Source organism: Scyliorhinus torazame, chromosome 22, assembly GCF_047496885.1.
Source record: "Scyliorhinus torazame isolate Kashiwa2021f chromosome 22, sScyTor2.1, whole genome shotgun sequence".
Classification (NCBI taxonomy): Eukaryota; Metazoa; Chordata; class Chondrichthyes; order Carcharhiniformes; family Scyliorhinidae; genus Scyliorhinus; species Scyliorhinus torazame.
Window position 1 is genome coordinate 39,589,893 of NC_092728.1, and position 12,268 is coordinate 39,602,160.

Sequence of the window (12,268 nt, forward strand, 5' to 3'; positions counted from 1 at the left end):
GCGGCAGATGGGTTAGTGTATAGAAATAGAAGGAAAATGGCCTGATTGTCTGAACCATTCATCATCATGTTGGCCCATAGCCCTGAATGTTATGACGTGTCACGTGCTCATCCAGGCACCTTTTAAAGATGTGAGCAATGTGCCTCTACCACCCTCCCAGGCAGCGCATTCCACATCGTCACCACTCTCTGAATAAAAACGTTTTTCCTTATCCGCTCCCCCCAAAACCTCCTGCCCCCTCACCTTGACCTTGTGTCCCCCTCGTAACTGATCCTTCAACTCAGGGGAACAACTGCTCCCTATCAACCCTGTCAATGTCCCTCATAATCTTGTACACCTCGATCAGTTCGTCCCTCAGTCTTCTCTGCTCCAGCGAAAACCACCCAAGCTCATCCAACCTCTCTTCAAAACTTAAATGTTCCATCCTAGGCAACATCCAGGTGACTCTCCTCTGCGCCTCCTCTAGTGCAATCCTTCCTGTAGTGTGGTGACCAGAATTGCACACAGTATTCCAGCTGTGGCTTCACCAAAGCTCTACACAACTCCAATATGACCTCCCTGCATTTGTAATCTATGCCTCGATCGATCAAGCCAAGTGTCCCATATGCCTTTTTCACCACCCTATGAACCTGCCCCTCTGCTCTCAGAGATCTTTGGACAAACACTCCAAGGTCCCTTTGTTCCTCGGAACTTCCCAGTGTCAGGCCGTTCATTGACTATTTCCCTGTCAAACTACTCCTTCCAAAGTGTATCACCTCACACTTTTCAGGGTTAAATTCCACCTGTTCTTTTCTGCCCATTTGACCATCCCATCTATATCTTCCTGTCACCCAACACACTCAACTTCACTGTTAACCACCCAGTCAATCTTTGTGTCATCTGCAAACTTACTGATCCTACCCCCCACATAGTCATCTAAGTCATTTATATAAATGACAAACAATAGGGGCCCTACTCTTCCATGGTTATCCTCTTCCAATTGATATACTTATAGAATATCTTGGGATTTTCTTTACTTTTACCAGCCACAGCTTTCTTATATCCCCTCTTTGCTCTCCTAATTGCTTTCTAAAGTCTATCCTGCACTTTCTGTATCCACTAATGCCTCTGTTGATTTGCTCTGTACAAGTCATGCACTTTCCTCTGAATCAGTGATTGTGGGTTGAACTCCAGAGACTTGAGGACATCTTCCAAGCCAGTACTCCACTGCAGGAGTGCTGCGCTGTCAGAGTTGCTGTCTTTCAGGTGCGATGTTAAACCGTCTGACCTCTCAGGTTAATGAAAAATATTCCATGGCTCTATTTCGGAGGGTAAGGGGAATTCTCCCAATCCGGCCCAACATTAATCCCTCAATCACTGTCACAAAAAAGAGAATATCGGTTCGTTTCATTCCATCATTTCTATTTCTGGGCTCTTGCTCTGCACATAGAACAAAGAACATAGAACGATACAGCGCAGTACAGGCCCTTCGGCCCATGAAGTTGCACCAAAACAAAAGCCATCTAACCTACACTATGCCATTATCATCCATATGTTTATCCAATAAACTTTTAAATGCCCTCAGTGTTGGCGAGTTCACTACTGTTGCAGGTAGGGCATTCCACGGCCTCACCACTCTTTGCGTAAAGAACCTACCTCTGACCTCTGTCCTATATCTATTACCCCTCAGTTTAAAGTTATGTCCCCTCGTGCCAGCCATTTCCATCCGCGGGAGAAGGCTCTCACTGTCCACCCTATCTAACCCCCTGATCATTTTGTATGCCTCTATTACGTCTCCTCTTAACCTTCTCTCTAACGAAAACAACCTCAAGTCCATCAGCCTTTCCTCATAAGATTTTCCCTCCATACCAGGCAACATCCTGGTAAATCTCCTCTGCACCCGCTCCAAAGCCTCCACGTCCTTCCTATAATGCAGTGACCAGAACTGTACGCAATACTCCAAATGCGGCCATGTTGGCTGCCATGTTTCCTGCATGCAACTCTTTACACTTACATGTCCGAAGGATGTGACAGGTGTTGTGGAAATGCAAGTTCTTTCTTTGTTTACCTGCTCTGATGGGCTGTACCAGCGAGTTTGGCAGTACTGAAATGAGATCGTATATTCTTGTGACGAAAGGTGCAGCCCCAAACTGAAATAAGATAAAATTGTTTCAGCTTTGTCAGCATAAAGTTCTGTGCTAGATTCCGGATTGTCGAATTAGTTTCAGCACAATGGGACTGACGTGATCTTCAACATTCCTGTCCCAAGGACTTGTGAAAGGAACCCTAGACTGCAAAGGGTTAAAAAGAACCAGTGCAATTCGCAGTTAAAGTTGTTACACAAATACCCCATAAAACCAAGTGGAGAGTGATTGAGAAAGAGGAGCATGTCGGGGAATTGCCGATAGGGTGATTAAAGTTCAAAGCTTTATCGAACACTTCGGGGCAAGTGTCACATTCTGCACTGGCCTCTCTGTTACACAGTGATCGCACAGTGACAAAGCTTTCAAATGTTGCTCGCCACTCTCCTCTTTCTGCTCCTGTCCCCATGTCACCTTCTGGGTAAGTTTTGTTTCCTTTTTAAATCTCGCTTTCACTGCTCCGCTGTTCACAGATTGCGACATGGGACGGCATGGTGGCACAGTGCTTAGCACTACTGCTTCATGGCGCAAAGGACCCAGGTTCAATTCCAGCCTCGGGTGACTGCCTGTGCGGAGTTTGCACTTTCTCCCCGTGTGTGTGTGGGTTTCCTCCAGTTGCTGCGGTTTACTCCCACAGTCCAAAGATGTGCAGATTAGGTGGATTGGGCCATGATAAAATTGCCCCCCAGTGTCCCAAAGGACGTGCAGGTTATGTGGGGCTATGGGGTTGTGGGGATAGAGTGGGGAAGAGGGCCGAGGTAGGGTGCGGTTTCAGAGGGTCAGTAGGGACCTGGTGGGCCGAATGGCCTCCTTCTGCACTGTAGGTATTCAATGGTTATGAGTGCGTGAAATGAGTAGACACTTGGCAGCGGATTTCCTTGCTTTGGACACACGCTGGCTCACAGCTCCACTCCCTCTTAAACAGTATCAAACCCATCACATTTCTCCCTGAAGAAAGTGATACGGACTCGAAACTTTAACTCTGTTTCTCTCTGCACAGACGCCGACAGACCTGCTGGGTTTGGTGGGGTAGGTGTCGGTTCTTGATTGATGTTTTAGAAGCCGATTGAAACCCACTGAACTTCATTTTCTAGAATGTGTTTGTCGGCAGACAAGAAACGGCTAAGGGATATGTGGGATTTAAATATGCTGAACGCCAGTTACTGGATCTTTAACCATGGATTCTGAACTCAGCTGATGCTGTACACGTTTCCCAATCTTTATAGAACCATAGAGTTCCTACAGTACAGAACAAGGCCATTCGGCCCATCGAGTTTGCACCGACCCTCTGAAAGAGAACCCTACCTCGGTCCACTACCTCGCACTATCCCCGCAACCCCATAACCCCACCTAACCTACACATCCTTTGGGATACTTCTCTTTTTGAAAGAGAAAGATTTTTCTAGCTGGAAACCGCATTGGCTGCTTCAAATTCACAGCTTCTGCACCTCTTTTGCATAGAGCCACCACAATTTTGTTAACCAGTTTTCCGCAATTATATTTTCCCCCTTTCATCCCAATGCCATTGTCCTCAAACGCTTCTTTGAACTAGACTTCTCCAAAATATAAAAACGTTTCAGGAGGATCGGGGTAATAAAAGACTTGTTCCTGGGGGGACGTTTTGCGAGGTTGGAAGAGTTGGGGGAGAAATATGGACTGGGGCAAGGAGAAGGGTTTAGGTACCTGCAGCTCCGAGACTTTGCAAGGAAGAAGGTTCCGAGCTTCCCGATGGCGCTGGCCCCCTCGTTAGGAGGGAGATTTGGAGAAGGTAGTGGTGTCGGTGATTTATGGGAAGATTCTGGAAGAGGATGGGGTGTCTATGGAAGGGATTAAGGCCAAGTGGGAAGAAGAGTTGGGGGAGGTAATGGGAGAAGGTTTGTGGTGTGAGGTGCTATGAAGGGTGAATGCCTCAACCTCCGGCGTGAGCTTGGGGTTCAGACAGCTGAAGGTCGTAAATAGGACACACCTCACAAGGGCGAGGATGAGCCTACTCTTCGAGGGAGTGGAAGATGTCTGTGAATGGTGTGGGAGGGCCCCACGCAAACCATATGATGCACGATCAATGACCACTAAAGCGAGGTTGTAGTCCAACTGAAGGCTTTAATAAGCTAGATGTTTCCCCCAGCAGCTCAGGTACAGAAAAAAGGCTGCTGGGGCAGCACGGGCTCTTATACCCCGCCTTGCAGGGCGGAGCTACCATTTCCGTCATCACGTGCGGCCCATGTGCACCGCCATCTTCCTCCCAGCAGACCACCTGCGGCCCGTGTGCGCCGCCATCTTCAGCGCCATTTTGGACGGCGCCTCAGGACCCCTGTTCGTCGGGGACTTCGTTTGGCCGTTCATCGACTGCACCGCCGCCGACCAGCCCGCGGCCTACCAACACCAGCCGCGCCAAGCGTGATGCTTGACCAGACCCGGCCTCACAACCTCGCAACACGACGACTACAGTGAAAGTCGATGGGCACAAGACCTCCTGCCTTCTTGACTCCGGGAGCACTGAGAGCTTCATCCACCCCGCTACGGTAAGGCGCTGCTCCCTTGCGGTACACCCCGTTACCCAGAAAATCTCCCTGGCCTCCGGATCCCATTCCGTGGGAATCCGGGGATACTGCATCGCCACCCTCACCGTCCAGGGCGTAGAGTTCAGCAACTTCCGACTCTACGTCCTCCCCAACCTCTGCACTGCCCTGTTACTCGGCCTGGACTTCCAGTGCAGCCTCCAAAGCCTAACTCTAAAATTCGGCGGACCCCTACCACCCCTCACCGTGTGCGGCCTCACGACCCTTAAGGTCGACCCACCTTCCCTGTTTGCAAACCTCACCGTGGATGGCAAACCCGTTGCCACGAGGAGCAGATGGTACAGTGCCCAGGACAGGACCGTCATCAGGTCGGAAGTCCAGCGGCTACTTCGGGAAGGCATCATCGAGGCCAGCAACAGCCCCTGGAGAGCCCAAGTGGTAATAGTAAAGACTGGGGAGAAACACAGAATGGTCATTGACTACAGTCATCAATCGGTACACGCAGCTCGACGCGTACCCCCTCCCACGCATATCTGATAATTGTCAATCAGATTGCCCAGTACCGGGTCTTTTCCACAGTGGACCTGAAATCTGCCTACCACCAGCTCCCCAACGGCAAGGAGGACCGCCCGTACACCGCGTTTGAAGCAGATGGCCGCCTCTATCACTTCCTTAGGGTTCCTTTCAGCGTCACTAACGGGGTCTCGGTCTTCTAACGTAAGATGGACCGAATGGTTGACCGGTACGGTGTGCGGGCCACCTTCCCATACCTAGACAACGTCACCATCTGCTGCCACGACCAGCAGGACCACGACGTTAACCTTCTCAAATTTATCCACACCGCCAAACTCCTTAACCTCACGTACAATAAGGAGAAGTGTGAGTTCCGCACCAACCGCTTAGCCATCCTTGGCTATGTTGTGGAAAATGGAGTTCCAGGGCCCGACCCCGACCGCATGCGCCCCCTCATGGAACTCCCCCTCCCCCACTGCCCCAAGGCCCTCAAACGATGCCTGGGGTTTTTCTCCTATTATGCCCAGTGGGTCCCTAACTATGCGGACAAGGCCCGCCCACTCATCCACTCCACACTTTTCCCCCTGACGGCTGAGGACTGCCAGGCCTTTAACTGCATCAAGGCCGACATCGCCAAGGCCACGATGCATGCGGTTGACTAGTCCCTCCCTTTTCAAGTCGAGAGCAATGCATCGGACGTCGCTCTGGCCGCCACCCTCAAGGGGCAGCACGGTAGCCTTGTGGATAGCACAATTGCTTCACAGCTCCAGGGTCCCAGGTTCGATTCCAGCTTGGGTCACTGTCTGTGCGGAGTCTGCACATCCTCCCCGTGTGTGCGTGGGTTTCCTCCGGGTGCTCCGGTTTCCTCCCACAGTCCAAAGATGTGCGGGTTAGGTGGATTGGCCATGATAAATTGCCCTTAGTGTCCAAAATTGCCCTTAGTGTTGGGTGGGGTTGCTGGGTTATGGGGATAGGGTGGTGGTATTGACCTTGGGTAGGGTGCTCTTTCCAAGAGCCGGTGCAGACTCGATGGGCTGAATGGCCTCCTTCTGCACTGTAAATTCTATGAATCTATGAACCAGGCAGGCAGGCCCGTGGCATTCTTTTCCCGCACCCTCCATGCCTCCAAAATTCGGCACTCCTCTGTTGAAAAGGAGGCCCAAGCCATCGTGGAAGCTGTGCTGCATTGGAGGCATTACCTGGCCTGCAGTAGATTCACTCTCCTCACTGACCAACGGGCGGTTGCCTTCATGTTTAACAATACACGGCGGGGCAAGATCAAAAATGATAAAATCTTAAGGTGGAGAATCGAGCTCTCCACAACCAATTATGAGATTTTGTATCGCCCGGGAAGCTCAACGAGCCCCCCCGATGCCCTATCCCGAGGTACATGTGCCAGCGCACAAGTGGACCGACTCCGGGCCCTACACGATGGTCTCTGTCACCCAGGGATCACCCGGTTCTTTCACTTCATAAAGGCCCGCAACCTGCCCTACTCCATTGCAGAGGTCAGGGCTGTCACCAGAGACTGCCAGGTCTGCGCGGAGTGCAAACCGCACTGCTACTGGCCAGACCGAGCACACCTGGTGAAGGCCTCCCGCCTCTTTGAACGCCTCAGCGTGGACTTCAAAGGGCCCCTCCCCTCCACTGACCGAACCACATACTTCCTGAACGTGGTCGATGAGTACTCCCGATTTCCCTTCGCCATCCCATGCCCCGATAGGACGTCTGCCACGGTCATTAAAGCACTCAACAGCATCTTCGCCCTGTTCGGTTTCCCTGCTTACGTCCACAGCGACCGGGGTCCTCCTTTATGAATGATGAGCTGCATCAGTTCCTGCTCAGCAAGGGCATCGCCTCGAGCAAGACGACCAGCTACAACCCCCGGGGAAATGGGCAAGTGGAGAGGGAGAATGGGACGGTCTGGAAGGCCGTCCTGCTGGCCCTACGGTCTAAAAATCTCCCGGTCTCCCGCTGGCAGGATGTCCTCCCCGACGCGCTTCACTCCATCCGATCACTCCTCTGCACTGCAACTAACGAAACCCCCCACGAACGTCTCCTTGCCTTCCCCAGGAAGTCTTCCCCCGGGGTTACGCTCCCAACATGGCTGGCAGCTCCCGGACCCGTCCTCCTCCGCAAACATGTGCAGATCCACAAGGCGGACCTGTTGGTCGAAAGGGTACAACTTCTGCACGTGAACCCGCAGTACGCCTACGTGGCGCACCCCGACGGGTGCAAAGACACAGTCTCTCTCCGGGACCTGGCACCAGCTGGATCCCCACCCTCGGCACCCGACACCCCCGCCTCCAATTGCCCCGGCGTCACTCCCCCTCCCCCCAGCACATCTCACCACAGCCCCCGCCCCAGGACGATCCGTCCTCCCACTGGTTCCACCCGGGGATGAAGACGAGGACAACACGCTCCCGGAGTCACAGGCGACCAAGTTGGCACCTTCATCACCACCACGACCGAGGCGCTCACAGCTGAGGATCAAGGCACCCGACCGGCTGAATTTGTAAATGTCGCCTGGACTGTAAATTTTTTACCAAACTGTAAACTTAATTTTTCACCAAACTGTAAATTTTTCCACCACCCCCGCTGGACTCTTTTTTTTTAACAGGGGGTGAATGTGGTAGTCACCACTGATTGTATAATAGTTGTAATGATGATTATTAGAGGTAATACGGTAAGGCTCCTGTACTATAAGTATGGAGGTAAATCCCTGCCTGCTAGCTCCGCCCAGTAGGCGGAGTATAAATGTGTGTGCACACCCGAGCTGCTTCCATCCTGGTAGCAGCTGCAGGAGGCCACACATCTCTGCTTAATAAAGCCTCGATTACTCTCTACTCTCGTCTCGTCGTAATTGATAGTGCATCACAGTGCAAACACACAAACCTCAAAAAAACCCCATCGCAAAAAATCCCAACTCCTATCCTTCCTAAACAGGCAACCTCACATCCTTTAATCACAAATAACAACATGAAATAGAACTACACACCTTCATCACCCTACCCTCTGTCCAGGACCAGACCCCTGTCCCATTTCTCATTTCTAGCCCAGTCCTTCCGCCTTCACAAAAGCCTCCGCTGCCTCCCCCCACTCTAAAAAGTCTTTTGCGTTATAGGGGCTTTTCACAGTAACTTCATTGCAGCGTTAATGTAAGCTTACTTGTGACAATAAAGATTATTATTATTAGGTCACCCTCAACTTCGCTGGATACTCCACGCCGAACCTCACACCACTGCTGTACAGTGCCACCTTCACACGGCCGAAGCTGCCCATCACCTCACCAGCTCCACGGTTATGTGCTGGTATATACCTATACCAGCTCCTGCCCACTGCACCTCCCGCAAATTATTACCACCCTTGGCAGCTCATTCGCCTTCGGTTTAAGCCTCAATGACCGATGAGCCCGATCCAGTTCACACCGGGAGGGATCTTCCCCCTCTCTTAGCAACTCTGCCAACATCTTAGCAAAGTACTCAGTCATCCTCGGGCCCTCCACCCCGTCGGGTAGACCCACAATTCTTAAGTTTTGCTGCCTAGGCCTACTCTCCAGGTCCTCCACCTTCACTTTCAGTCCCTTGTTGGCCTCCACCACCCTCTGCAGCTACTCACTTATTGAGGTAAGCTGATTGCTGTGATGTGACAAGGCCTTCTCCACCCCCTTCAGCTTCTCACGCTGCTCCTGCACCTCGGCCGATGTCCTCGACACCGCCCCCTTCACCGGGGCAATCGCCTCCTCCACCAGTACCTTCATTGCTGCCCGCATTCCCTGCCTCATCACCTCCATGGATTTAGTAAACTGGTTTTCAAATTCCACGGCCATCACCTTGGTCATCGTCTTCACTGTGAACGGCGCAGCCCCACCCAGCGACCTAGCCTCCACCATCTTTCCTGCTGCCGGGCTGACCCTTTCGCTCAATGCCGGACCTTCACTTTACCCTTCTTCCCGTCGGCCTTCTTCTGAGTTTTAGACATCCCCATTCCTCCTTATGCCTACCTGCACCTGCTTGTTTAAAAATTACCCCTGGGACCGGGCATTAAGTTCCAAAAATATCAAGCCTCGAACAGGAGCTATCCAACGTGCAATTTCCTCCGACATACCATCACCTGAAGTCCCCTACAATGGATATTTTAAAATAACCTATTTAATTGTAAATCCGACCTCACCATTGACCAAGCTGGGTCTGCGAGGACTGCGCTTACTGTGGCAGAGAGAGACAGGCTTCCAACACTTGAGGAAATGCAACTCGATTTTATTAAACTCTTAACTACTAAACATGCTTGAACTGTGGGTTGACACTATGCTGAGTTGACTGGAGACCTGAGGCTAACCTGACCAGACTATCTTACTACCACATGGTGGATGTTCTAGTTGTTGCTCACAGGCTCTGACTGTCTCAGAGGCTGCATCCCGAGAGAGCGGGAAAACTAGTGCCCCCTGGTTATATAGTGGCCGTGTCCTGTCTGGTGATTGGCTGCCGTGTTCTGTATGTTCATTGGTCATCCTTTGTGCCACTCACTGTCTGTCTGTGCACCATCATATACTTGTGTATATATTATGACAACCATAACATCTAACTAGAGACGCATTAATCTGACACCTTTACCCTTTTATCTCCCAGTTCGCAGACAAGCAGTCTGTGGTAACCTTCCCCAGTTTAAGTAATCATGAACACACCACACAGCTCCCTTTGCAAACAAGTACCAAAATCCCAACATTCATTCAGTGATGGCTTGAACAATTCACTCCCATTTCCTGGGCTGATGTGAGGAGGCACTGTTTCACACACATGGTAATTAGTTTGTAAGGGGATGCAGGTTAAGATGGTGTACACAAGAACGTTGGAATAATTAGTAAGAATGTTGAAGTTGCTAATGACTGTGAGTATCCTGTTTATACCGACCAGCTGAGTGCTAACCCCATGTATCTGTCGGTTTATAACCCCCAGCCCCCACTCGCCCCCCACCCCTCCCAAACTGGAATTCACCATTTGCCCTCCCACCTCACAAAGCTGGTATATTTCGGAGGACATTGGCCAAAGGTTCAACCCTTCGCTCTCTGCTACATTATGAAGCGAGAGGCAACAAACACCGGGGAGTACCTGGTGTAAAAACACCAAAGTGAGGGATTTCCGTTTGGCCTGGGAGGGTTGCTGTGAGGTCTGGTATTTCCTTCCAGGTTTGTTGGGGGGCGAAGAATCAATAAATTCTTTTATCCTGGGCTTTCTGGAAGGGTAACGTTGATATTACTTAACACCATGTGTAACACTCCTGAAATAGGGAAGCATATTCTCAGAAAAGACTGCTCTAATTGGTTTGTTTGTTTCCAGCTATCTCCTGTAATTTTGAAACTGATCTTTGCGAATGGGGGCAGAATGCGTCAAACATCCTTCAGTGGATTCGAGATAATGGTCATGATGAAAAACTACCGTATCAAGGTCCAAAGTATGACCACACCCTCAACGGCAAAGGTAAACAGGATGGGTCACGGGTTCAAACCAGACTGTGCACGGGGCTAAAGGGAGCAAGTGAGGAGCAAAGTCAGCTGGGACTGTAACCTTCCCACCCAATGGGAAGTTGGTTACCAGAGAAGGTTTTTTAGGAGCGGCGCGGTGGCACATTGGTTAGCACTGCTGCCTCACAGCGCCAGGGACCCGGGTTCAATTCCAGTGGGTCACTGTCTGTGTGGAGTATGCACCTTTTCCCCGTGTCTGCGTGGATTTCCTCCGGGAGTTCCAGTTTCCTCCCACTTTCCAAAGACGTGGGGTTAGGCGGATTGGCCATGATAAATTGCCCCTTAGTGTCCCAGGATGTGCAAGTTAGGTTTTGGGGTTACAGGGATGACGGGGGTGTGGACATGGGTAGAGTGTTCATTCGAAGGGTTTGTGCAGACTCGATGGGTCGAATGGCTTCCTTCTGAACTGGATTCTATGGTGAGGTTCGCAGCGGAAGCAGAGTTGAGACTGCTGGAGCGAGAGAGGAAAGGCTCAGTGCCGGAATGATCCACAATGTTTCATAGAATTTACAGTGCAGAAGGAGGCCATTCGGCCCATCAAGTCTGCACCGGCTCTTGGAAAGAGCACCCTACCCAAGGTCAACACCTCCACCCCATCCCCGTAACCCAGTAACCCCACCCAACACTAAGGCAATTTTGGACACTAAGGGTAATTTATCATGGCCAATCCACCTAACCTGCACATCTTTGGACTGTGGGAGGAAACCGGAGCACCCGGAGGAAACCCACGCAGACACGGGGAGGATGTGCAGACTCCGCACAGACAGTGACCCAAGCCGGAATCGAACGTGGGACCCTGGAGCTGTGAAGCAATTGTGCTATCCACAATGCTACCGTGCTGCCGTGTGAAGACCCTGACGCAGCTTACTAACCCCAGCCAGGCATCCCAACTCCCCAATTCACATGGAGCACCGGTCCACACTCTTCCTAACAGATGCCTCACAAGCGCAACCTGAGACTTCAGCATTCACGTCGATTTTCTGCAACATGCTCAAGGAAAGTAAAAAGATAGTTAGCAATGTCGTCAAGCATGGGAGTCCAATGCATAGCTTCAGACAGAGATCTCCAAGGAATGTTTTGCCATCACTTGACAACGGCAATTGGAAGTCAAAAATCCAACTAATTAACCTGCTCACATCATCCAACTTTCCTGCTCTCCCTTTCCTGGACTTTGGAGAAAGTACATGGGCCTTTATTCTTTCACAGGATGATTCATTACCCATGCCTAATTGCCCTTGCGAAGTTGGTGGTGAGCTGCCTTCTTGAATCGCAGCAGTCCATGTGGTGTAGGTACATCCACAGCGCTGTTCGAGAGGGAATCCCAGGGTTTTGACCGAGCGACAGTGAAGAAACGGGGATATATTTCCAAGTCGGGAGAGTAACTTGGGGGTGAGCTTGGACCTGCTCCCCTGTCCTTCTACATGGTACTGGCATGGGTTTGGAAAGTGCTGCCCAAGGAGCCTTGTGACTTCCTGCAGTGCCAATCAAGTGGGCTGCTTTGTCCTGATGTTGTCGCGCTCCTTTTTTAACATAACTTTAGAGTACCCAATTCCTTTTTTTTCCAATTGAGGGGCAATTTAGCATGGGCAATTCAC

At 51.1% G+C, this 12,268-nt stretch overlaps 1 protein-coding gene across 1 annotated transcript in view; it reads left to right on the plus strand.

Annotated features, from left to right (window-relative positions):
* Positions 1-2,364: 2,364 nt before the first annotated feature.
* LOC140399021 (apical endosomal glycoprotein-like) overlaps positions 2,365-12,268 on the plus strand; it is a 293,036-nt gene continuing 283,132 nt past the window's right edge. Inside the window, exons 1-2 of the mRNA XM_072488078.1 lie at positions 2,365-2,541; positions 10,489-10,629. Coding sequence (XP_072344179.1) covers positions 2,490-2,541; positions 10,489-10,629 — 193 coding nt within the window. The 5' untranslated portion in view covers positions 2,365-2,489. The remainder of the gene's footprint in view (positions 2,542-10,488; positions 10,630-12,268) is intronic.